This window comes from Amblyomma maculatum, chromosome 6, assembly GCF_055883805.1.
Source record: "Amblyomma maculatum isolate TAMU_Amacu chromosome 6, ASM5588380v1, whole genome shotgun sequence".
Lineage (NCBI taxonomy): Eukaryota > Metazoa > Arthropoda > Arachnida > Ixodida > Ixodidae > Amblyomma > Amblyomma maculatum.
The window spans coordinates 157,146,912-157,169,666 of NC_139349.1; the positions used below are offsets into that span (position 1 = coordinate 157,146,912).

At 48.8% G+C, this 22,755-nt stretch overlaps 3 protein-coding genes and 19 non-coding genes across 22 annotated transcripts; all 22 read left to right on the forward strand.

Annotated features, from left to right (window-relative positions):
• The first annotated feature begins 1,170 nt into the window (after positions 1–1,170).
• LOC146187174 (uncharacterized) lies at positions 1,171–2,238 on the forward strand. Its single transcript, XM_084605763.1, has one exon. The coding sequence runs from the start codon at positions 1,291–1,293 to the stop codon at positions 2,236–2,238; it is 948 nt and encodes a 315-aa protein (XP_084461889.1). The 5' UTR covers positions 1,171–1,290.
• Positions 2,239–2,383: 145 nt separating this feature from the next.
• On the forward strand, positions 2,384–2,454 carry TRNAE-CUC (transfer RNA glutamic acid (anticodon CUC)). The gene has a single exon. It is a non-coding gene; the product is annotated as a tRNA-Glu (tRNA).
• Positions 2,455–2,662: 208 nt separating this feature from the next.
• LOC146187176 (uncharacterized) lies at positions 2,663–3,856 on the forward strand. The gene has a single exon (XM_084608184.1). It carries the CDS (start codon positions 2,663–2,665, stop codon positions 3,854–3,856), a length of 1,194 nt encoding a protein of 397 aa, XP_084464310.1.
• A 2,580-nt stretch (positions 3,857–6,436) lies between these two features.
• LOC146187177 (uncharacterized) lies at positions 6,437–7,551 on the forward strand. Its single transcript, XM_084605764.1, has one exon. It carries the CDS (start codon positions 6,486–6,488, stop codon positions 7,491–7,493), a length of 1,008 nt encoding a protein of 335 aa, XP_084461890.1. The 5' UTR covers positions 6,437–6,485; the 3' UTR covers positions 7,494–7,551.
• A 24-nt stretch (positions 7,552–7,575) lies between these two features.
• TRNAG-CCC (transfer RNA glycine (anticodon CCC)) lies at positions 7,576–7,646 on the forward strand. Its single transcript has one exon. It is a non-coding gene; the product is annotated as a tRNA-Gly (tRNA).
• Positions 7,647–7,803: 157 nt separating this feature from the next.
• TRNAG-CCC (transfer RNA glycine (anticodon CCC)) lies at positions 7,804–7,874 on the forward strand. Its single transcript has one exon. It is a non-coding gene; the product is annotated as a tRNA-Gly (tRNA).
• Positions 7,875–8,031: 157 nt separating this feature from the next.
• TRNAG-CCC (transfer RNA glycine (anticodon CCC)) lies at positions 8,032–8,102 on the forward strand. Its single transcript has one exon. It is a non-coding gene; the product is annotated as a tRNA-Gly (tRNA).
• A 157-nt stretch (positions 8,103–8,259) lies between these two features.
• TRNAG-CCC (transfer RNA glycine (anticodon CCC)) lies at positions 8,260–8,330 on the forward strand. The gene has a single exon. It is a non-coding gene; the product is annotated as a tRNA-Gly (tRNA).
• A 157-nt stretch (positions 8,331–8,487) lies between these two features.
• TRNAG-CCC (transfer RNA glycine (anticodon CCC)) lies at positions 8,488–8,558 on the forward strand. The gene has a single exon. It is a non-coding gene; the product is annotated as a tRNA-Gly (tRNA).
• Positions 8,559–8,715: 157 nt separating this feature from the next.
• TRNAG-CCC (transfer RNA glycine (anticodon CCC)) lies at positions 8,716–8,786 on the forward strand. The gene has a single exon. It is a non-coding gene; the product is annotated as a tRNA-Gly (tRNA).
• A 5,156-nt stretch (positions 8,787–13,942) lies between these two features.
• TRNAG-CCC (transfer RNA glycine (anticodon CCC)) lies at positions 13,943–14,013 on the forward strand. The gene has a single exon. It is a non-coding gene; the product is annotated as a tRNA-Gly (tRNA).
• Positions 14,014–14,170: 157 nt separating this feature from the next.
• TRNAG-CCC (transfer RNA glycine (anticodon CCC)) lies at positions 14,171–14,241 on the forward strand. The gene has a single exon. It is a non-coding gene; the product is annotated as a tRNA-Gly (tRNA).
• Positions 14,242–14,398: 157 nt separating this feature from the next.
• TRNAG-CCC (transfer RNA glycine (anticodon CCC)) lies at positions 14,399–14,469 on the forward strand. Its single transcript has one exon. It is a non-coding gene; the product is annotated as a tRNA-Gly (tRNA).
• Positions 14,470–14,626: 157 nt separating this feature from the next.
• TRNAG-CCC (transfer RNA glycine (anticodon CCC)) lies at positions 14,627–14,697 on the forward strand. The gene has a single exon. It is a non-coding gene; the product is annotated as a tRNA-Gly (tRNA).
• Positions 14,698–14,854: 157 nt separating this feature from the next.
• TRNAG-CCC (transfer RNA glycine (anticodon CCC)) lies at positions 14,855–14,925 on the forward strand. Its single transcript has one exon. It is a non-coding gene; the product is annotated as a tRNA-Gly (tRNA).
• A 157-nt stretch (positions 14,926–15,082) lies between these two features.
• On the forward strand, positions 15,083–15,153 carry TRNAG-CCC (transfer RNA glycine (anticodon CCC)). Its single transcript has one exon. It is a non-coding gene; the product is annotated as a tRNA-Gly (tRNA).
• A 157-nt stretch (positions 15,154–15,310) lies between these two features.
• On the forward strand, positions 15,311–15,381 carry TRNAG-CCC (transfer RNA glycine (anticodon CCC)). Its single transcript has one exon. It is a non-coding gene; the product is annotated as a tRNA-Gly (tRNA).
• Positions 15,382–15,538: 157 nt separating this feature from the next.
• On the forward strand, positions 15,539–15,609 carry TRNAG-CCC (transfer RNA glycine (anticodon CCC)). The gene has a single exon. It is a non-coding gene; the product is annotated as a tRNA-Gly (tRNA).
• Positions 15,610–15,765: 156 nt separating this feature from the next.
• TRNAG-CCC (transfer RNA glycine (anticodon CCC)) lies at positions 15,766–15,836 on the forward strand. Its single transcript has one exon. It is a non-coding gene; the product is annotated as a tRNA-Gly (tRNA).
• Positions 15,837–16,221: 385 nt separating this feature from the next.
• TRNAG-CCC (transfer RNA glycine (anticodon CCC)) lies at positions 16,222–16,292 on the forward strand. Its single transcript has one exon. It is a non-coding gene; the product is annotated as a tRNA-Gly (tRNA).
• Positions 16,293–16,449: 157 nt separating this feature from the next.
• TRNAG-CCC (transfer RNA glycine (anticodon CCC)) lies at positions 16,450–16,520 on the forward strand. Its single transcript has one exon. It is a non-coding gene; the product is annotated as a tRNA-Gly (tRNA).
• A 157-nt stretch (positions 16,521–16,677) lies between these two features.
• TRNAG-CCC (transfer RNA glycine (anticodon CCC)) lies at positions 16,678–16,748 on the forward strand. The gene has a single exon. It is a non-coding gene; the product is annotated as a tRNA-Gly (tRNA).
• Positions 16,749–22,755: the final 6,007 nt, after the last annotated feature.

The window sequence follows — 22,755 nt, forward strand, 5'->3', positions numbered from 1 at the left end:
AACGAAATTCAGGAGATCGAAGGAGCGGGTGGGTTAGTGACCGATAGCGATCGCATCCATCATGCTTTCTTTGATTACTATCAGGCGTTGTTCGCACAACATGAAGTTGACGTGCACAGATTTAAAGGCGAGTTTCTCGGCGCTATGCCTAGGCTCGATGAATCCCGAAAGGAAAGCTTGGAGAGACGAATTAGTGAAAAAGAAGTTGAACAAGCAATAGAGAACTTGAACCCGGGAAAGTCTCCTGGCCCAGATGGGTTAAGTGCAGCTTTTTACAAAGCGTTTAAAACGGAATTAACCCCACTTTTGACTTTGCTGTTTAATGGTGCCTATGATCGTAAGGAGTTGCCCCCGTCTTACGGTGCGGCCCATACCGTCCTCATCCCTAAAACAGATGATCCTATAAAACTCAGACAGGTTAATGCATATAGGCCGATCTCACTAACGAACGTCGATTATAAAATATTCATGAAAGTGTTGGCGGCGAGGCTTCAGAGTGTTATTAAAGGAATTGTTGGCCCTCATCAAACATGTGGCATAAAGAACAGGTCTATTGCTTACAATATTCATAAGGCAAGGTGTGTGCTGGAGTGTAGCGATGTCACTGGGGTACCTGTGGCAATTCTCCAGCTAGATCTTGAAAAAGCGTTTGACTGTGTTGCTCATGAGATTTTGTTCTCTATCTTAGATCATATCAATGTAGGTTGTATTATTACTGAGGGTGTGGCCATGGCGTACCGACACGGCACTACAAAGTTAATTGTTAATAAATCGTTGGGGGCCCCCATTAACGTGGAACGCTCGGTGCGTCAGGGTTGCCCCCTCAGTCCACTCTTGTTTTGTATGTATGTTGAAACTTTGTGCTTGCACATAATACAGAATAATGCTGTTCATGGTTTTCGGCTGCATGAAGCGGAAGTGAAAGTCCTAGCATATGCAGATGAAGTAGCAATTTTCTGTGTCTCAAAGGATAGCATTAGCAGTGCGGTAGAAGGTGTTAAAAGATTTAGTTTGGTGACGGGAAGCAAGGTGAACTGTGGAAAGTGCGTGGGGTTATGGCACGGAGAATGGCCGGATACTCCTCACACTTTTGCTAATGTGACCTGGTGTACGACCCCTGTAAAGTACCTTGGAGTCCCGTTGGAATTTTACAGAGATACTTAACAGTATTGGAAGGTGCAGGCACAAGAGACACAAGAAAAAGCAGAAAAGTGGAAAGGTACTCATTTATCCGTGTTTGCAAGAGCCACTGTGTGTAACCTGTTTTTTATTAGTAAACTGTGGTATGTGATGCAAGTGCTCCACTGCTCGCGAATTAACATACAAAAGGTACATCGAATTTTTGCGGTTTTTGTATGGGCCTCTAGCTGGGAAAGGTGCATGCGGACAAACTTGTTCAGACGGGTCAAAGACGGAGGCCTAGGGCTGGGACACTTATTTGTGAGGCAACTGGTAAACAGATTTCTGTTTTTCCGTGATGTTGAAGATCCTTTCCTGCGCACAGTGTGCCAAGTAAGGCTAGGGCGAGCCTTGCCAGAGTATGTAGTTGCAACAAAATGCATGACAGGAGGCATTTTTGGCTATTTCAGAGAGATAGTAACCAGCGTCAGATTCTTAACTACTCGGTTTTCAAAGGAATATTTGAGCAGCGCAACAAGGAAAACGTTGTACAGAGATGTGTGCGATGTTATCTTTCCGGTGCTGTTGTACAGGGCATTGTACTGTGGAGGCCCCGGCGGTAATGTGTTGCAAAGGGTTAAAAAAATGAATGTATCGCCGGAAGTCAAGAGTTTTTTCTTTAAAGTGCACACTGGAACTTTACCCGTCAAATCTTTTTTGGAAGAAAAAGAGATGTTTCTACCGTGGGGACCAAACTGCTTAATCTGCAAGCAACCGGAAACCATAGACCATGTTTTTTTGCACTGTTGGGAAGGGGTTTATTTTTGGGACGTGCTACAGAGGACCATGCAGAAACAGCTCCCGTTGCATTCACATGGAATTAGGTACTTGCCAACAAAAAATGAGGGTGGGATCCCGTTCGATCTAGTCATGCTGGTGGGCCTCCACAGTATATGGCGCTCTCGTATGGCCGGGTACTACTGTGATCCCGAAGCGCGTCCAGCGCGTATATATTTTCGAGAGAGCATCTGCAAGTTTGTAGAAATACAGAAGATACGGAATCCTGTCCCTAAGTGGCTTTCAAGGCTAGAGCCTTTGACAACACTCAGAGAATTTTAATGTGACAAAGCTTGCTCCTCTCTTGGGGATTTCGCTTCTTGTATAACTGTGTACATATTTTGTTTTTTGTTTTTGTCGTTGTTTTGTGAAAGCCGAGGACCGGCAATAAAGAAAAAAAAATATTCTGCGTCCTGGAGAAACCATCGCACCGCTGGTGTAGTGGTATCATGCAAGATTCTCATTCTTGCGACCCGGGTTCGATTCCCGGGCGGCGCACGGATAATTGCCTTTCTGCCCTCCTTTTAGTTTATAGCCTAATGTCAGTGGACACAGACGCTCTTCATTTTGCGCGGCTCCAAGCTTCACAGCACGATATCGCACTATTTGAGATGAGCGTGAGCAGAAAATATTCTGCGTCCTGGAGAAACCATCGCGCCGCTGGTGTAGTGAGGCCACTTCCGGCCACCACTGTGAACGGATGTGTATGTGCTCCTACGGAGCGGTGTTAGCGGCTCAGCCGAGCCGCGGAAACAGGTTTACTGCTGAAGATAACGACACAGGCTACGAAGTTATGCTGCCCCACCTCCCAACAGGTCGTATTGTTTTTAATACCGTATTTTTGCACGGCGACGTTCGAGCGCGGCCGTATAGGGTTGAGGACTACAGGGATGCCCTGGCCCGTTTGGAATTGCTACCCAAGGTTGTGGCCTTGGGAGCATTTCAAATGAATCATGTGTGGGCAGTCACGTTTAAGAACACAGAAGACGTTAAGAAAGTGCTTGCTGCCGGGAGCATGACGGTGAAGGAGCACCGGTGTCTCGTGATTGACCCCAACAAGCAAGAGGTTCGCGTTAAAGTGCACTGGGTCCTACACAACGTAACTGATGAAGAAGTGCGTGCGGCCTTCCTTCCGTACGGCGAGGTGACCGAGTTGTCGAAGGAGCGCTGGCGTGTGCAGGGCGTCACAGAAAAAGGGTCAACGACCCGTGTACTAAGCCTGAAGCTCAAATCCAAAGTGACAGTTGAAGACATACCTCACCAACTGCGAATAGCCGGTGAACCTGCACTATTGGTTGTAGCTGGGAGACCCCTGCTCTGCCTCCGCTGCCAAGGGAAAGGCCATATTCGCCGCGACTGCCGGGTACCGCGGTGCTCGCGCTGTCGCCGGTTTGGTCACGATGAAAGTGAATGTGTACCTACGTACGCAAGCAAGACCGGGCCAGGAAGGAACGTCGATGTGATTGAACACGTTATGGACGAGGGGGAGGCTGAGGAAGCATCAAGGGCAGCTGGAAGCAAAGCAGCAACCGTCGAGAAGAGCACGCAGCCTTCAAGTGTTGGGCCTAGCGGCACAAGTCTGGCCGAGGCACCTCCAGTACCGCAACTCGTCTCCGAGGAAAAGACGAGCCAAGGAAAGCAGCCGCCTACTCTCAGAGCCCCTGCTAGCACACTTGACGAATCTCACGTCGAACACCCCCATAATGATGTCTCATTGGAAGAGGCTGCTGTCACTGCCACAAAACGCGCTTACCTCGGAACTGTGAAAGATGACCGACAAACTGATGGAGCACCCGCGGAGGAGCCGCCCACCAAGGCGGTAATGACGCGACGGTCGCCCTACAGGCCAAGACCAAATATTCCACCAGACATACGACCTGCGGTAGAGGCGCCTGAATAGCGCTCCTACAGCTGTTGTGCGCTGCCGTCGGTTTCCGGATTAGCGTGCCATATGGTGGAGACGATATACCATAGAAGGGAACTGTGAGCTTGACCGTCAAACTTTGGCCATGGAATGTGAAAGTGCGTGTGATCGCTGCGAGGCGGTGCGCTTTGTTGAGCTCCAACACGCGGAACCCCCTCCAGCGCCACGGTACCCTGAGGTGAGCACTGCGCGAGCAGTGGGTGCCTTTAAAAATGAACAAAAGATTCAACTGCCACTACGCGTAGCCACGCTGAACGTGCGTGGACTGGCGGCGAGGAAGCGCCAGTGTCAGGTCAACCGCCTCTTTTTAGAAAATGAATTGGATATAATCGCATGACAAGAAACTAAGATTGAGAGCGAGGAACACACAGATCGCATGGTTGAAATTTTTCGGTCCCGATATAATGTCTGCGTATGTCACGCGGTTGGAAAGTCCGGAGGTTGCGCGTTATTTTTGAGAAATAATCTTGGAATTGGGAATGAAACCATTGTCACATCCGAAGAGGGTCGGTTACTGGTTGTCGATTTCACCCTTTCTGGATGCTCTTGGAGAGTGATTTGTGTGTATGCCCCTAACAATTACAAGGAACGTGTTAGTTTTTTTGAAAAGGTCAAAGTGTTTTTGAACTGCGAGAGAAGCGTCGTTTTGATGGGTGATTTTAACTGTGTCTGCATGCCAGAGGATCGAGTGCCGATCACCCCTGTGCGTGATCAGAGTGCGCAGTATCTCGATGCAATAATTCAAGAACACGACATGGAAGATCTGGGCTGGGTGTTGCTTCAAGGCTCGCAGCCATGTTTTACGCACTTCCAACGCGGTAGCAATGCAAGACTAGATAGAGTATACGCAAGCATAGGATTTGTGACAATGTGTTCCAAACATGAAGTGAAACATGTTTCTTTCAGCGATCACAGCCTTGTTATTGTAAGCTTTGGGAAGAAACATATTAGGACTCGTTTCAACTGGAAACTTTGGAAATTTAATGTTAAACTGCTGGAGGATGAAACCTTTGTTAAACAAATTATAGACTTAATCAAAATGCCTTGCGTCAAATCAGCAAGCTGCGCAGATAAGTGGGAAAATTTTAAGAACACAGTCAAGATGAAAGCGATAGAACGAGGAACTATCCTTCATCAAAGCGAAAAGAAACGAGTCAAAGAATTGGAGTGCAAATTAGACTTTTTGACAAGTATGGAAACAGTAGTGCCCGGTTTGTACATAAAAGAAATCCGAGAAGTCAAAAGCCAGCTAGAAGCTCTGGAGGCAGATAAGTACCGAGCGGCTGTGATAAGGGCGCGCACCGAAAAGTTGTGGTCTGGTGAAGTGCCGAATAAGCGTGCATTGTGTGATGAAAGAAGATATTCAGCACAAAATGAAATTCAACACATCCGCTACCGCAACAGAATAACGACCGACCGCGAAGAAATCGAGCGAGTGTTTGTTGAGCATTACAAAGAACTGATAGGGAATGACAGAAGCGCAAAGGGCAGTCTGTGGGACGAATTTTTGCACCTCATGCCTCGATTAGACGAAGAGAAACGTGCGCGCTTAGAACAGCCTATTAGCTTAGAGGAAGTTCAGAAGGCTATTGAGGACTTGCCACTTGGGAAAACACCAGGACCTGATGGGTTAGGCGCTGCTTTCTATAAAACATTCAGAGAAGAAGTCAGCCCGCTGCTATACGATATGATTGCAGAAGCATACAATGTAAAACAAATGCCACCTTCCTTCTCTACTGCCCACATTGTGCTTATCCCCAAAACATGTGACCGAGAAAAAATGCTATCTGTGGGGGCTTATCGCCCGATAACCCTCACAAATGTCGACTATAAGATCTATATGAAGATTGTTGGCAAAAGTTTACAGAGTGTCATCACGGATCTAGTTGGACCGCACCAAGCGTGCGGAGTGAAAGGGCGTACCATCTGCACAAATGTGCACATCGCTCGAAGTATCCTTGAGTGCTGTGATGTCTTCGGTGGCCGAGTTGCAATGGTACAGCTAGACCTGTCGAAGGCGTTTGATCGCGTGGCGCACGACGTCTTGTACTCAGTTTTGGAACATGTAAATGTGGGCAGCATAATACAAGACGGGCTTAAAATGGTTTACAGCAGCTGTACAGTCCAAATAATTGTCAATAAGAACTTGTGTGAACCCATCCCTCTGCGGTCCTCCGTACGGCAGGGATGCCCGCTTTCACCATTGCTTTTTGCACTTTACCTTGAGCCCTTCTGTTTAAGTCTTATTAACAACGACCGAATAAATGGCTTCAGGTTTCAGTCATCTAATGTTAAAATTCTTGCGTATGCGGACGACATTGCTGTATTCTGCAGTGACCGCGAGATTGTACAAGAAAGTGTTGACGCCGCCAAGCGGTTTTGCCAGCAAACTGGGGCTGAGATCAATTGGGAAAAGAGTGTGGGCTTTTGGCACGGAAACTGGGGAATTACACCACCGTTGTTCGCGAATCTGCAGTGGACAAACATGCCGTTGAACCACTTGGGTGTGCCTCTCGAGCACTATAACAAGAGCGCAGATTACTAGAACGAGGCGACGTCAAAAGTGAGCGAGAAAGCAAGGGCATGGCAAGGACGAGACTTGTCGATGTTTGCGAGAGCAACAGTATGCAACATTTTTTTAATTGCCAAAGTGTGGTATGTTTTGCAGTTTCTGGCTATGTCGCGTGTAAATGTGCAAAAAATGCATAGGGTATTTGCTGTGTTTATCTGGAATTCAAGTTGGGAGAGGGTCAGAAGAACCAATTTGTTTCGAACAGTTCAAAATGGTGGTCTGGGTCTCGCACATTTGTTTGTTCGCCAGGTTGTGTCTCGTTTTATGTTTATGAGGGATCAGAAAGACCCCTTCCTGCGCTCAATGATGCAGGTGCGTCTGAGCAGAGCTCTTCCTGATTTTATAGTGTCCACTGTGAGATTGTCAACTTGTGGCGCTAGAGGTTATTTGAAAGAAGTTGACTCGGTGCAATTGTTAAAGGTTCGGTATTCACAAGAGTATCTCAGTACTGTAAAGAGGAAAAAACTGTACAAAGATCTTATAGATGTAATCATGCCATTGCCTCTGTATCGTATAATAAACTCTGGAGGCCTAGGACAAGATGTTCTTAAAAGAATTAAAAGGATGCCAGTTAAAGCCAGTACAAAGACATTCTTCTTCAAACTGCACACGGGTACCTTGCAGGTAAAGACATGGCTATCTGACAAAGGCATTTTTGTACCATGGACAACGAACTGCTTGCTGTGCAAAAAGCCAGAAACCGTTGAACATGTGTTCATTGAATGTTGGGACGTGATCTTCTATTGGGGTGTCCTGCAACGTACACTAAAAAAGGAATTACCTTTAACACCGATTGGAATCCGCTACTTACCAACAGACACAGATGACAGAGGTGTCCCTTACGACATGATTATGCTCCTCGGCCTCCATAGTTTATGGAAAACTCGAATGGCGGTACGCAATGCAGATGTAAACGTCCGAACTACAAAGGAAAACTTTGTGGAAAGTGTATGTTATATACGTGATGAGTACCGAGTGCAGAAAGACCCACCCGCGTGGATGGGGGTGCTTGACGATTTAGTTCAAATCAAGTCATTTTAACTTTTGACCGGCTGAAGCAGCCGGGGTGTTTTTAACAATGTATCGTGCTTGTCTCAATAAAAAGGTATTAAAAAAAAAAAAAACGCCGCTGGTGTAGTGGTATCATGCAAGATTCCCATTCTTGCGACCCGGGTTCGATTCCCGGGCGGCGCACGGATAATTGCCTTTCTGCCCTCCTTTTAGTTTATAGCCTAATGTCAGTGGACACAGACGATCTTCATTTTACGCGGCTCCAAGCTTCACAGCACGATATCGCACTATTTGAGAAGAGCGTGAGCAGGAAAATATTCTGCGTCCTGGAGAAACCATCGCGCCGCTGGTGTAGTGGTATCATGCAAGATTCCCATTCTTGCGACCCGGGTTCGATTCCCGGGCGGCGCACGGATAATTACCTTCCTGCCCTCCTTTTAGTTTATAGCCTAATGTCAGTGGACACAGACGATCTTCATTTTACGCGGCTCGAAGCTTCACAGCACGATATCGCACTATTTGAGAAGAGCGTGAGCAGGAAAATATTCTGCGTCCTGGAGAAACCATCGCGCCGCTGGTGTAGTGGTATCATGCAAGATTCCCATTCTTCCGACCCGGGTTCGATTCCCGGTCGGCGCACGGATAATTACCTTCCTGCCCTCCTTTTAGTTTATAGCCTAATGTCAGTGGACACAGACGATCTTCATTTTACGCGGCTCGAAGCTTCACAGCACGATATCGCACTATTTGAGAAGAGCGTGAGCAGGAAAATATTCTGCGTCCTGGAGAAACCATCGCGCCGCTGGTGTAGTGGTATCATGCAAGATTCCCATTCTTGCGACCCGGGTTCGATTCCCGGGCGGCGCACGGATAATTACCTTCCTGCCCTCCTTTTAGTTTATAGCCTAATGTCAGTGGACACAGACGATCTTCATTTTACGCGGCTCGAAGCTTCACAGCACGATATCGCACTATTTGAGAAGAGCGTGAGCAGGAAAATATTCTGCGTCCTGGAGAAACCATCGCGCCGCTGGTGTAGTGGTATCATGCAAGATTCCCATTCTTGCGACCCGGGTTCGATTCCCGGGCGGCGCACGGATAATTACCTTCCTGCCCTCCTTTTAGTTTATAGCCTAATGTCAGTGGACACAGACGATCTTCATTTTACGCGGCTCGAAGCTTCACAGCACGATATCGCACTATTTGAGAAGAGCGTGAGCAGGAAAATATTCTGCGTCCTGGAGAAACCATCGCGCCGCTGGTGTAGTGGTATCATGCAAGATTCCCATTCTTCCGACCCGGGTTCGATTCCCGGTCGGCGCACGGATAATTACCTTCCTGCCCTCCTTTTAGTTTATAGCCTAATGTCAGTGGACACAGACGATCTTCATTTTACGCGGCTCGAAGCTTCACAGCACGATATCGCACTATTTGAGAAGAGCGTGAGCAGGAAAATATTCTGCGTCCTGGAGAAACCATCGCGCCGCTGGTGTAGTGATTCTGCTTCCGGCCACGCCAGTGAACGGACGCAGGATGCAGGGCTCCTCAGGAGCGGCTTCAGCGGCCATGTCAGGCCGCGGTAACAGGACTGCTGAACAGGACAACACTTACCAGGTCGTTTTGCCTGCACTTCCAACAGGTCGGTTTGTTTTGAATACCGTTTTTTTGCACGCCGATATCAGGGCCCGCCCGTACCGGGTGGAAGATTTCCGGGATGCTTTAGCACAACACTCGCTAATCCCCGATGTTATCGCTATGGGGGCGTATCGGATGAGCCACGTCTGGGCCGTCACTCTCAAGGATACTGAAGCCGTCAACAAGATTGTCAGTGTAGGTGAGCTGTCTGTGAAAAACGGTCGCTGTTTGGTGATTGACCCGGCGAACCAGGACGTGCGACTCAAGCTTCACTGGCTACTACACAACGTGCCAGATGAAGATGTTCGTGCTGCATTTGCGCCTTACGGAAAGGTGTCGGAAGTTTCCCGGGAGCGTTGGCGTGTTAAAGGTATGCTAGAAAAGGGCTCTACAACTAGACTCGTAACGCTGAAGCTGAAAGCTGGCATGAAGCTCGACGACCTGCCGCATCAGTTGAATGTTAGTGGTGAGCTCGCGCTCGTCATTGTGCCAGGCAGACCCCCGTTGTGCCTACGCTGCCGGGGTACGGGTCACATCCGCAAAGAGTGCCGGGTTCCTCGCTGCGGAACCTGTCGACGGTTCGGGCATGAAGACAGCCAGTGTGCACGAACCTACGCTAGCATTGCCGGACCTGGGACCAGCGAAGACTCGTCCGAGTTAATTATGGACGAGGCGGATGCGGAGGAGGCTGCTGACATTAGAGGCCAGTCAACGAAACAGGACGCGCCTTCCATGACGGTTTTAACAAAGAATAAGGTGACGGTCTCAAATGAAATGAATGAAACTCGGCATGTCTTGAACGTACCATCCCAGGACCATGAAAGCGCGTCAAAGGAAGCGTCAGAAGACGTAGCCAAATTTTCCGACGCTGAGGATCATCTCAGTACTGAGCCTTCCTTTACTGGTGCCATGGAGGTTGGGCCGGAGACAGCAGCCTTAATTGCCGCGAAACGTCCGCATGAGGAAAGCGTGGAGGAGACTCAGCTGCCAGGCGGTGTTTGTGGTGAGCCGCCGCCGAAAACTTCTGGCATCCGAAGAGCCACGTTAAGACCGAAGCCGAACTTCTCGGCCGACACGCGGCAGGCGGGGAAACCGCCTCCGTAGTTTTTGTGGTGCCCTGAACGATTTGTGGGTCGGCTGCCTACCGACCAGCGTCAGGAACCTTCTGCAACCAAGTGGTGCGTGTGTGAGCAAAAATGAAACAATGTGCTTGGACTTCGTTTGAATGCATCCCGACATTCTGCTGGGAGGACATTACATGCATACATACGCCGCTGTTCGTCAGAAGCAGAAGCCATGCAACCATGAAGGTAGGCACCATGCGGGTACGGGCGTCTCTCTCTAATACATGACTCTCAAGCTTAATTCGCCGTTACATGTAGCTACTTTGAATGTCAGAGGACTGGGAGCGAGAAGGCGACAATGCCAACTCAGTCGCCTCCTTTTGGATAATGATATAGATATAGCAGCTGTGCAAGAGTCAAAGATTGAGAGCCAAGAAAGCACTGACCGTATGGTGGCTTCTTTTCAAACAAACTTTTATGTGTGTGTATGCCATTCTGTTGGTGTATCGGGTGGATGCCCTTTATTTATACGCAACACGCTTGGAGTAAGCGTAGAGTCCGTTTTTGCCTGTCCAAGCGGTCGGCTTTTGGTTACCGATTTTACCTACTCTAATTTATGCTGGCGTGTTGTGTGTGTGTATGCTCCCAATTCAGGATGTGAGCGTGAATTGTTTTTTGAGTCTATTGAGGTGTGGCTGAAGACTGACAAAATCTTGCTTGTACTTGGTGACTACAACTGTGTGGGCGCAGCTGTGGACCGAGCGGCGAAGTGTAAACCTCGAAGAGACAGAAGCTCCGAGCTGTTGAATGCACTTGTGCATGAGTATGGCCTTGAGGATGTTGGTAGTGTGTTCTCCACTGGAAACCAGCCAGAGTTCACGCACTTTCAGCGTGACTGCCATGCTAGATTGGACAGGGTGTATGCCTCGGTAGATCTTGTTTCCTTATGTACTGCATATGAGGTCAAACCTGTGTCTTTCAGCGATCATTGTCTCGTGAGTGCAGTGTTTGGTCGCAAAGGAAAGAAATCGCGCTTTAACTGGTACCTATGGAAAATGAATGCCAAACTTCTTGCCGATGAAGAGTTCCTTACGGAAGTTAAGACCGAGTTTGAAAATCGTCTTGCTATGCGACCAGTAAGTTTTGCAGAGGAATGGGACAGCTTCAAAGAGTGGGTCAAATTGAAATCCATAGAAAAGAGCAGTAAGGTGCGGCATAAAGAGAAAGAAAAAGAAAAAGAACTGAATGAACAACTCCAGTTTTTTTTGAGCATGGAAAGTTCAGTGCCAGGGCATTTCGCCAGTAAAATACGAGAGATAAAAAGTCAGTTGGAAACAATCGACAGCGAAAGATACACAGCGGCTGTCATACGTGCAAGGGCTGAAAAACTTTGGGCTGGAGAAGTTCCGACAAAACGAGCGCTAGCAGACGAGAAAAGATACGCCTGCCAGAAAGAAATAACGAGTATAAGGTATGCCGGCCATATCACAGAAGATGCTAAAGATATTCAGCGTGCGGTAGCAGAGCACTTCGAAGAACTGCTTAGCGCTAAGCCTCAGACTGTAGGCGGCTTTCAAACAGATTTTCTGAGACTGATGCCTGCACTGGATGACGAAAGTAAAGCGCGCCTAGAAACACCGATAACGTTGCAGGAGATAGTATCTGCAATAGATGACCTGACAACTGGGAAGGCCCCTGGGCCGGATGGCCTAAGCGCTGCCTTCTTTAAAACGTTTCAGCAGTATGCGGCTCAGTTTTTGCTCTGTGTAATCACTGAAGCTTATGAACGTAATACTGTCCCATTGTCTTTCTCTACATCGCACATTGTTCTAATACCCAAGACAGATGATCCGGAGAAACGTCTGTTGGTGGGGTCATATCGACCGATTAGCCTCACCAATGTTGACTACAAGGTGTACATGAAGGTTTTAGCAAAACGACTGCAAAGCGTAATAAAGAAATTGGTTGGGTCTCATCAAACGTGCGGCATCAAGGGTCGATCCATTGCCACGAATATACATGTCGCAAGAACCGTACTAGAATGTGTTGATGCACTCGGTGGTCAGATAGCCATGATGCAGTTAGATTTGGCGAAAGCCTTTGACCGTGTTTCTCAAGAAATTCTGTTTTTCATTTTGGAGCATTCTAACCTTGGTGACGTCATAGTGGAGGGTGTTAAAATGGCGTATGCGAACTGCACGACCCGTATTATAGTGAATGGTGAACTGACTGACAGCATCGCAGTACGTTCATCGGTAAGGCAGGGCTGCCCACTCTCACCCCTGCTGTTTGCACTGTATTTAGAGCCACTTTGCTTGGCTATCATTGATAGCGATCGCATCTTAGGGTTCAAGCTGCAATCAGCACACGTGAAAATGCTAGCATATGCCGATGACATAGCAGTGTTTTGTGCAACTAGAAAGAGCATTTGTGAAGCCACGAGTGTCGTCCAAACATTTTGTGATCAAACGGGATGTAAGATCAATTGGGAGAAAAGCTCTGGGTTTTGGCACGGTGATTGGGACGTGACACCTGATTTCTTCTGTAAGCTGCGATGGTCTGCTCTCCCAACACGATATCTAGGCGTGCCTTTAGAATGTTATCAAGATCCCAACGTGCACTGGATGGAAGAAACATCCAGAGCGAAAGAAAAAGCGGATGCCTGGCAAGGAAGGCAACTCTCAATATTTTCGCGCGCTTCTATTTGCAATGTTTTTCTTATTTCGAGGCTGTGGTACCTCATGAATGTGTTGTGTGTCTCACGAACCTCAATTCAGAAAATGCACCGCGTTTTTGCTGTTTTTATTTGGGCATCCACATGGGAAAAAACCGCCCGGACGAATTTGTTTATTTCTGTTAAAAGGGGCGGGCTTGGCCTTGCACATCTGTTCTTGCGTCAGGTGGTTTCGCGATTTATATTCCTCCGTGATCAAAAAGATACCTTTTTAAGAACCGTGATGCAAGTGCGATTACAGAGGCTGCTCCCTGAATGGATTGTGTCATGTGAAAACATGCCTGGTACTGTGACTGGCTACCTGCGCGAGGTTGTTTTTTCGTGCAAGTTGCTTGAAGTGCGGTTTTCTTTTGATTACCTTTACAACGTTCCTAGAAAAAAACTGTATAAAGATCTCATTGACGTGATGCTGCCGGTGCCTTTTTACCGGGCATTACACTGTGGAGGCCCAGGGCAGGACGTTTTGAAAAGAGTTAAGAAGATGCCCGTGAGGCCATCAGCTAAAACATTCCTTTTCAAACTTCACTCTAATACGCTCCCTGTTAAAACCTGGCTGAATGAAAAAGGTATCTTCGTCCCATGGACAACAAATTGCCTGTTGTGCAAAAAACCGGAAACAATTGAACACGTTTTCTTACAGTGTTGGGATGCTGTCTTTCTATGGGACGTCCTCCAAAGGACAATTAAAAAGGAGCTTCCATTAACTCCTTACGGTATAAGATTTCTACCAGTGCAGAACGATGATGCACCTTATGATTTAATTATGCTTCTTGGCCTCCATAGTTTGTGGAAAACACGAATGCAGGTGCGTCATGCAGATATAGATACACGATCTTCGCGTGAAAACTTTATTGAAAGTGCTGTTTATATACGTGAAACTTTCATGAGGCAGCAGGATCCGCCACAATGGCATTGTCTCTTTGATGAGTTAGTGCACTTGAAAAGATTTTAGCCACTTACGCGTTAGCTCAAGTGTAGTTGACGTTTTTTATCATGTGTATTTTTGTTTTGTGTTTCACGGCAATAAAGAAAAAAAAAAAAAAAAAGCGCCGCTGGTGTAGTGGTATCATGCAAGATTCCCATTCTTGCGACCCGGGTTCGATTCCCGGGCGGCGCACGGATAATTACCTTCCTGCCCTCCTTTTAGTTTATAGCCTAATGTCAGTGGACACAGACGATCTTCATTTTACGCGGCTCGAAGCTTCACAGCACGATATCGCACTATTTGAGAAGAGCGTGAGCAGGAAAATATTCTGCGTCCTGGAGAAACCATCGCGCCGCTGGTGTAGTGGTATCATGCAAGATTCCCATTCTTGCGACCCGGGTTCGATTCCCGGTCGGCGCACGGATAATTGCCTTCCTGCCCTCCTTTTAGTTTATAGCCTAATGTCAGTGGACACAGACGATCTTCATTTTACGCGGCTCCAAGCTTCACAGCACGATATCGCACTATTTGAGAAGAGCGTGAGCAGGAAAATATTCTGCGTCCTGGAGAAACCATCGCGCCGCTGGTGTAGTGGTATCATGCAAGATTCCCATTCTTGCGACCCGGGTTCGATTCCCGGGCGGCGCACGGATAATTACCTTCCTGCCCTCCTTTTAGTTTATAGCCTAATGTCAGTGGACACAGACGATCTTCATTTTACGCGGCTCCAAGCTTCACAGCACGATATCGCACTATTTGAGAAGAGCGTGAGCAGGAAAATATTCTGCGTCCTGGAGAAACCATCGCGCCGCTGGTGTAGTGGTATCATGCAAGATTCCCATTCTTGCGACCCGGGTTCGATTCCCGGGCGGCGCACGGATAATTACCTTCCTGCCCTCCTTTTAGTTTATAGCCTAATGTCAGTGGACACAGACGATCTTCATTTTACGCGGCTCCAAGCTTCACAGCACGATATCGCACTATTTGAGATGAGCGTGAGCAGGAAAATATTCTGCGTCCTGGAGAAACCATCGCGCCGCTGGTGTAGTGGTATCATGCAAGATTCCCATTCTTGCGACCCGGGTTCGATTCCCGGGCGGCGCACGGATAATTACCTTCCTGCCCTCCTTTTAGTTTATAGCCTAATGTCAGTGGACACAGACGATCTTCATTTTACGCGGCTCCAAGCTTCACAGCACGATATCGCACTATTTGAGATGAGCGTGAGCAGGAAAATATTCTGCGTCCTGGAGAAACCATCGCGCCGCTGGTGTAGTGGTATCATGCAAGATTCCCATTCTTGCGACCCGGGTTCGATTCCCGGTCGGCGCACGGATAATTGCCTTCCTGCCCTCCTTTTAGTTTATAGCCTAATGTCAGTGGACACAGACGATCTTCATTTTACGCGGCTCCAAGCTTCACAGCACGATATCGCACTATTTGAGAAGAGCGTGAGCAGGAAAATATTCTGTGTCCTGGAGAAACCATCGCGCCGCTGGTGTAGTGGTATCATGCAAGATTCCCATTCTTGCGACCCGGGTTCGATTCCCGGTCGGCGCACGGATAATTGCCTTCCTGCCCTCCTTTTAGTTTATAGCCTAATGTCAGTGGACACAGACGATCTTCATTTTACGCGGCTCCAAGCTTCACAGCACGATATCGCACTATTTGAGATGAGCGTGAGCAGGAAAATATTCTGCGTCCTGGAGAAACCATCGCGCCGCTGGTGTAGTGGTATCATGCAAGATTCCCATTCTTGCGACCCGGGTTCGATTCCCGGGCGGCGCACGGATAATTACCTTCCTGCCCTCCTTTTAGTTTATAGCCTAATGAAGTGGACACAGACGATCTTCATTTTACGCGGCTCCAAGCTTCACAGCACGATATCGCACTATTTGAGATGAGCGTGAGCAGGAAAATATTCTGCGTCCTGGAGAAACCATCGCGCCGCTGGTGTAGTGGTATCATGCAAGATTCCCATTCTTGCGACCCGGGTTCGATTCCCGGGCGGCGCACGGATAATTGCCTTCCTGCCCTCCTTTTAGTTTATAGCCTAATGTCAGTGGACACAGACGATCTTCATTTTACGCGGCTAGAAGCTTCACAGCACGATATCGCACTATTTGAGAAGAGCGTGAGCAGGAAAATATTCTGCGTCCTGGAGAAACCATCGCGCCGCTGGTGTAGTGGTATCATGCAAGATTCCCATTCTTGCGACCCTGGTTCCATTCTCGGGCGGCGCACGGATAATTGCCTTCCTGCCCTCCTTTTAGTTTATAGCCTAATGTCAGTGGACACAGACGATCTTCATTTTACGCGGCTCCAAGCTTCACAGCCCGATATCGCACTATTTGAGAAGAGCGTGAGCAGGAAAATATTCTGCGTCCTGGAGAAACCATCGCGCCGCTGGTGTAGTGGTATCATGCAAGATTCCCATTCTTGCGACCCGGGTTCCATTCCCGGGCGGCGCACGGATAATTGCCTTCCTGCCCTCCTTTTAGTTTATAGCCTAATGTCAGTGGACACAGACGCTCTTCATTTTGCGCATCTCCAAGCTTCACAGCCCGATATCGCACTATTTGAGAAGAGCGTGAGCAGGAAAATATTCTGCGTCCTGGAGAAACCATCGCGCCGGTGGTGTAGTGGTATCATGCAAGATTCCCATTCTTGCGACCCGGGTTCGATTCTCGGGCGGCGCACGGATAATTGCCTTCCTGCCCTCCTTTTAGTTTATAGCCTAATGTCAGTGGACACAGACGCTCTTCATTTTGCGCATCTCCAAGCTTCACAGCCCGATATCGCACTATTTGAGAAGAGCGTGAGCAGGAAAATATTCTGTGTCCTGGAGAAACCGTCGCGCCGCTGGTGTAGTGGTATCATGCAAGATTCCCATTCTTGCGACCCGGGTTCGATTCCCAGGCGGCGCAGGGATAATTGCCTTCCTGCCCTCCTTTTAGTTTATAGCCTAATGTCAGTGCACACAGACGCTCTTCATTTTACGCGGCTCCAAGCTTCACAGCACGATATCGCACTATTTGAGAAGAGCGTGAGCACGAAAATATTCTGCGTCCGGATTCTGCTTCCGGCCACGCTAGTGAACGGACGCAGGATGCAGGGCTCCTAAGGAACGGCTTCAGCGGCCATGTCAGGCCGCGGTAACAGGACTGCTGAACAGGATAGTACTTATCAAGTTGTTTTGCCTGCACTGCCAACAGGTCGGTTTGTTTTGAATACCGTTTTTTTGCATGCCGATATCAGGGCCCGCCCTTACCGGGTGGAAGATTTCCGCGACGCTTTGGCACAGCATTCGCTGATCCCCGATGTTGTTGCGATGGGGGCGTATCGGATGAGCCACGTCTGGGCCGTCACTCTCAAAGATACTGAAGCGGTGAACAAGCTTGTTAGTGTAGGCGAGTTGTGTGTGAAAAACGGTCGCTGCTTGGTAATTGACCCGGCGAACCAGGATGTGCGGCTGAAACTTCACTGGCTGCTACACAACGTGCCAGACGAGGATGTCCGTGCTGCCTTTGCGCCGTACGGAAAGGTATCCGAAGTTACACGGGAGCGCTGGTGAGTTAAAGGTATGTTAGAAAAGGGCTCAACTACTAGACACGTCACGCTGAAGCTGAAAGCTGGCATGAAGCTCGACGACCTGCCGCATCAGCTGAATGTTAGCGGTGAGCTGGCGCTCGTTATTGTGCCAGGCAGATCCCAGCTGTGCCTACGCTGCCGGAGTACGGGTCACATCCGCAAAGAGTGCCGGGTTCCTCGCTGCGGAACCTGTCGACGGTTCGGGCATGAAGAGAGCCAGTGTACTCGTACATACGCTAGCATTGCCGGACCTGGGACTAGCGAAGACTCGTCGGAGTTAATAATGGACGAGGTGGATGCGGAGGAGGCTGCTGACATTAGAGGTCAGTCAACAAAACAGGACGCGCCTTCCATGACTGTTTTAACAAAGCATAAGGTGACGGTGCCCAGTCAAGAGAGTGAAACTCGGCAAGCCTTGCAAGATCCGTCACTGGACCATGAAGGCGAGTCAAAGGAAGCATCAGAAGATGTAATCAATTTTTCTGACGCTGAGGAGCATCTCAGCACTGAGCCTTCCTTTACTGATGCCATGGAGGTTGGGCCGGAGACAGCAGCCTTTATTGCCGCGAAACGTCCACACGAGGAAAGCGTCGAGGGGACTCAGCTGCCAGGTGGTGTTTGTGGTGAGCCGCCGCCGAAAACTTCGGGCATCCGAAGAGCAACGTTAAGACCGAAGCCGAACTTCTCGGCCGACACGCGGCAGGCGGGGAAACCGCCTCCGTAGGTTTTGTGGTGTCCTGAACGATTTGTGGGTCGGCTGCCTACCGGCCAGCGTCAGGAACATTCTGCAACCAAGCGGGGCGTGTGTGAGCAAAAATGACAGACGGTGCTTGGACTTCGTTTGTATGCAGCCTGACGTTCTGCTGGGAGGACAATACATGCACACATATGCCACTGTTCTTCAGAAGCGGAGGCCACGCAATCATGAAGGTAGGCACCATACGGGTACGGGCGTCTCTCGCTAATACATGACTCTCAAGCTTAATTCGCCGTTACACATAGCTACTTTGAATGTCAGAGGGTTGGGAGCGAGAAGGCGACAATGCCAGCTCAGTCGCCTCCTTTTAGATAATGATATAGATATAGCAACTGTGCAAGAGTCAAAGATTGAGAGCCAAGAAAGCACTGACCGTATGGTGGCTTCTTTTCAAACAACCTTTTATGTGTGTTCTGTTGGTGTATCGGGTGGATGCCTTTTATTTATACGTAACACGCTGGGAGTAAGCGTAGAGTTCGTTTTTGCCTGTCCAAGTGGTCGGCTTTTGGTTACTGATTTTACCTACTGTAATTTATGCTGGCGTGTGTTGTGTTTGTATGCTCCCAATTCAGAACGCGAACGTGAATTGTTTTTGAGTCTATTGAATCGTGGTTGAAGGTCGACAAAATCTTGCTTGTACTTGGTGACTACAACTGTGTGTGCGCATCTGTGGACCGAGCGGCGAAGTGTAAACCTCGAAGAGACAGAAGCTCCGAGCAGTTGAATGCACTTGTGCATGAATACGGCCTTGAGGATGTTGGTAGTGTGTTCTCCACTGCAACCAACCAGAGTTCACGCACTTTCAGCGAGATAGCCATGCTCGATTGGACAGGGTGTATGCCTCGGTTATCTTGTTTCGCTATGTACTGCATATGAGGTCAAACCTGTGTCTTTCAGCGATCATTGTCTCGTGAGTGCTGTCGTGACGCTGGGACTATGTTGACCCGGCCTTCACTTGGTAGCGTGCAGAGACTCGGGGTTGATGAAGGATTGAATCTTCGAAGTTGGTAAAATATATACAAGCAGGTTTAATGGCACTTTGAGAATACTTATTTACATGAATATTTACAAGAAAAAGAAGGGTACATCAGCAAAATGGCAAGCGTTAAGAGTTCATAGCGAGAAGCGTCTGGATGAGCCGTTTACCCAGGGCTCAGGGCATCTTTTCGTGCTCTTCAATGTCCTTAAAACCCCCTATGTCCAGCCCCTCTCTGAAGATGCTGACCAACCAGTTCCAGGGCACGCCCCTCAGATATCGGCATCCAATCGAACACATCACTGCACTGATGGTCTGATGCACTGACTGGTCCGGCATTGTTTCGTTGGGCGTGGTCACTTGTTGGCGGGAAGAGCTTGGGAACGGCGAGGGGGTACATTTCTATTCTGAAGCAAAGATTCGATATGCTGGTTCCGGTAAGTGGATTTCCTTCTCAGAAACCCAAGTGCACGTGCGCGCCACATACTGCTCCCAGCATTGTCCCTTTCCAGCAACTGCAAATCTTTCCTGCATTCCCGGGAAATCCTCTAATGGCCGTAATCACCTTGCTCCTTTCTTGTCCTGTACGTCAGCGGACGTGTCACTCTGTCGTCTCCTTTGGACAGTAGGCATTCCTCACTGGACGATAGCGCTGCTCGACGGCAAGGGTGAACAATTGAACGAAAGCACTTCCGGCTATTTCCCACAGGGGGACATTTCTTTGTATTTTTCTAGATGTTCCTTTGAAAGGGTCAATTTGGCATTTGCAGGGTCTCAACAAAGCAAAACCGGCTCACACAAAAGGATTCATAGAAACAGGCTCACTTAGCGCCCTTGCACCAACAGCACATATCCACAGCACATATCCATACCCACGGGCGAACAACAGAGCGTGCAAGTGCGGATGATGCACGGTCATAACCGCCTCCTCCCCCGCCAGAAGAGTCACGGAGGGCAGCCGTCGCAGCTGCTGCATGAAGAGACGACTTAATGGCCTGCACATGAACGCTTGAAGCTCGCTGTTGCTTGTCGCGTTGTCTTGATTGTCGTAGGCCAAATTGCTTGAGCTGTCTTAAACTCAACCACATGTCTAAGCAAGCACTCGGCTCCCGTCTGAAGAGACCAGGTTAAAAGAAAACTGCCATCGTTGTTCGAGAAAAGCCCACACTCAAGATGCTCAGGACCCACATATGCCTAGAAAACCAAACGTGCTGCTTTGCATAGTCACACATATACAAGCGCACGAGAAAAAAAAACCTGATTATCAATTTGGATACATGGTGAGGAACACCTCGGACCGCTTAGAAACAGCGGCTAAGCGCGTCCGCATTCCCATTTAACTTCCCCTTTTTGTATCTTATTTCAAAATTGTACTGCTGTACAATCAAGCTCCACCTCAGAAGGCGACTGTTCTTCGATGTCGCAGTTTGCAGCCACGCCAGGGGACAATGGTCCGTCTCTATGGTGAATTTGGTCCCTCCAAGATAGCACTGCAATTTTTGAATGGCCCATACAATGCAAGCGCACTCTTTCTCTGACACGCAATAATCCCTCTCTCTAGAACTCAGTTTTCAGCTCAGGTAGAGTACGGGGTGCTCATTACCGTCGTCATCTCTCTGGCAGAGAACAGCACCTAGCCCTCGATCACTGGCATCACACTGGACCGTGAATTCTCGGTCATAGTCTGGAACTCGCAATACCGGACGGCTAATCAGCACAGCCTTCAGGTTTACGAAGGAGGCTTCCTTTTGTTCGTCCCAGACTACATTTGTCGGTTCTGTCTTGCGGAGAGCGTCGGTCAGAGGGCTGGCCAAAGCTGAATAATTAGGGATGTAGTGATTGTAGTATCCAGTCAGACCCAGGAATGCTCGAATTTCCGTTTTCGTGCTCGGCCGCGGGTAGTCTGCTACCGCAGAAATCTTAATCTCGCTGGGTTTCCTGAAACCTTTACCTACATTGTGACCCAAGTAGTCCACGGTCGTCCTTGCCAGGCAACATTTCTCGGCCTTTACGGTTAGTCCAGCTTGACGCAAAAGGCTCAGTACAGCTCTTAGATGTACCATATGGTCCGCCCATGAGTCGGAAAAAACCGCAATGTCATCTAAATAAGGCACCGCGAATGTTTCACACCCCTTTAAAACCCTATCCATGAGTCGGGAAAAACAAAATGGAGCATTTTTGAGCCCGAAACTTATCATTGTTGGCTGGTAGCTGCCCGTCGGAGTGACGAAAGCCGCGTATCTGCTGGCGCGTTCAGTGAGCGGTACTTGCCAGTATCTCGAGTAAGGTCCAGCGTAGTCACATATGCCGCTCTACTGACCTGTTTTACTCTCTCCTCAATATTCGGAATAGGGTACACTTGATCCCTGGTGAGAGAATTTAGCTTTCGGTAGTCTACCACAGGCCTAGGGTCTTTACCTGGAGCTTCTACTAAGATCATAGGCGAAGCATAATCGCTTTCCGAGGGTTTTATTACTCCCAATTCCAGCATGCGAGTTACTTCCCTATCCAGAATTTCTCTTTGCCTTGGAGAGAATCGGTAGCACCTTGATCGCACTGGCACGTCTGAAGTCAGCTCAATATCGTGCTCAGTCAAATCAGTCCTGCCTGGCCTGTCCACGAAGCAGGCCTCAAACTCTGTTATTATCTCGCCCAGATCGGACAGCTGGGATTTCTTTAGTTCTCCTCTCTGCTCCGTCTTTTTGAGAAGCTCCTCAGCGTTGCTTCCTTTTCCGCTGAGGCAAATCAAGTTGTCCCCCATCTCCTCGGGAAGGTTTAACGTTAGATTTACCACGGCTTCCCTCTGCACATAGGGCTTCATAAGATTGCAATGATAAATGCGCACTTCTTTACGCCTACCGGGGATTTTCACAGCGTAGTTAGTGTTAGAAAGCTTTGCAACGACTTCAGCAGGTCCTTCCCACTGTACTTCGAGCTTATTCTGCCTTGAACCTCTCAGCAACATCACCTGGTCCCCGATACTAAACGCCCTTTGACGGGCTGACTTATCATACTACACTTCGGAACGAGCCTGGGCTGACTTCATGCTGGCCTCAACGAGTTCCTTAGTGTTATGTAAGCGATTCAAGAGGTTCAGAATGAATTCTACTACTGTTGGGTCTTCTCCACGCCCCTCCCAGGCTTCGCGCACCATTCGCAAAGGTGAGCGCAGTGACCTTCCGTACACCAACTCGGCTGGGCTAAATCCAGTGGATTCGTGCGGCACTGACCGCAAAGCGAAAAGTGCTGCAGGCAGGCAGGTATCCCACTCGCGCTTGTTTTCATAGCACAGTCCCCTCAGGACTCGTTTGAGAACAGAATGCCATCTTTCTACGCTGTTGCTCTGCGGATGGTGGATCGAGCTATGCACTACCTTAAGGCCGCATCGCTCGAGAAATGAGGTGGTGAGGACACTTGAGAAAACTCTACCCTGATCACTTTGGACGTCGGAAGGGAATCCAACTCGTGCAAAAACTGACAGCAGCGAATCCACTACACTCTCGGACGTCACCTCGTGCAGCGGTACAGCTTCTGGAAACTTTGTGGCTGGGCATAACATAGTGAGGATATAACGGTACCCTGACTCTGTCACAGGAAGTGGCCCAACTAC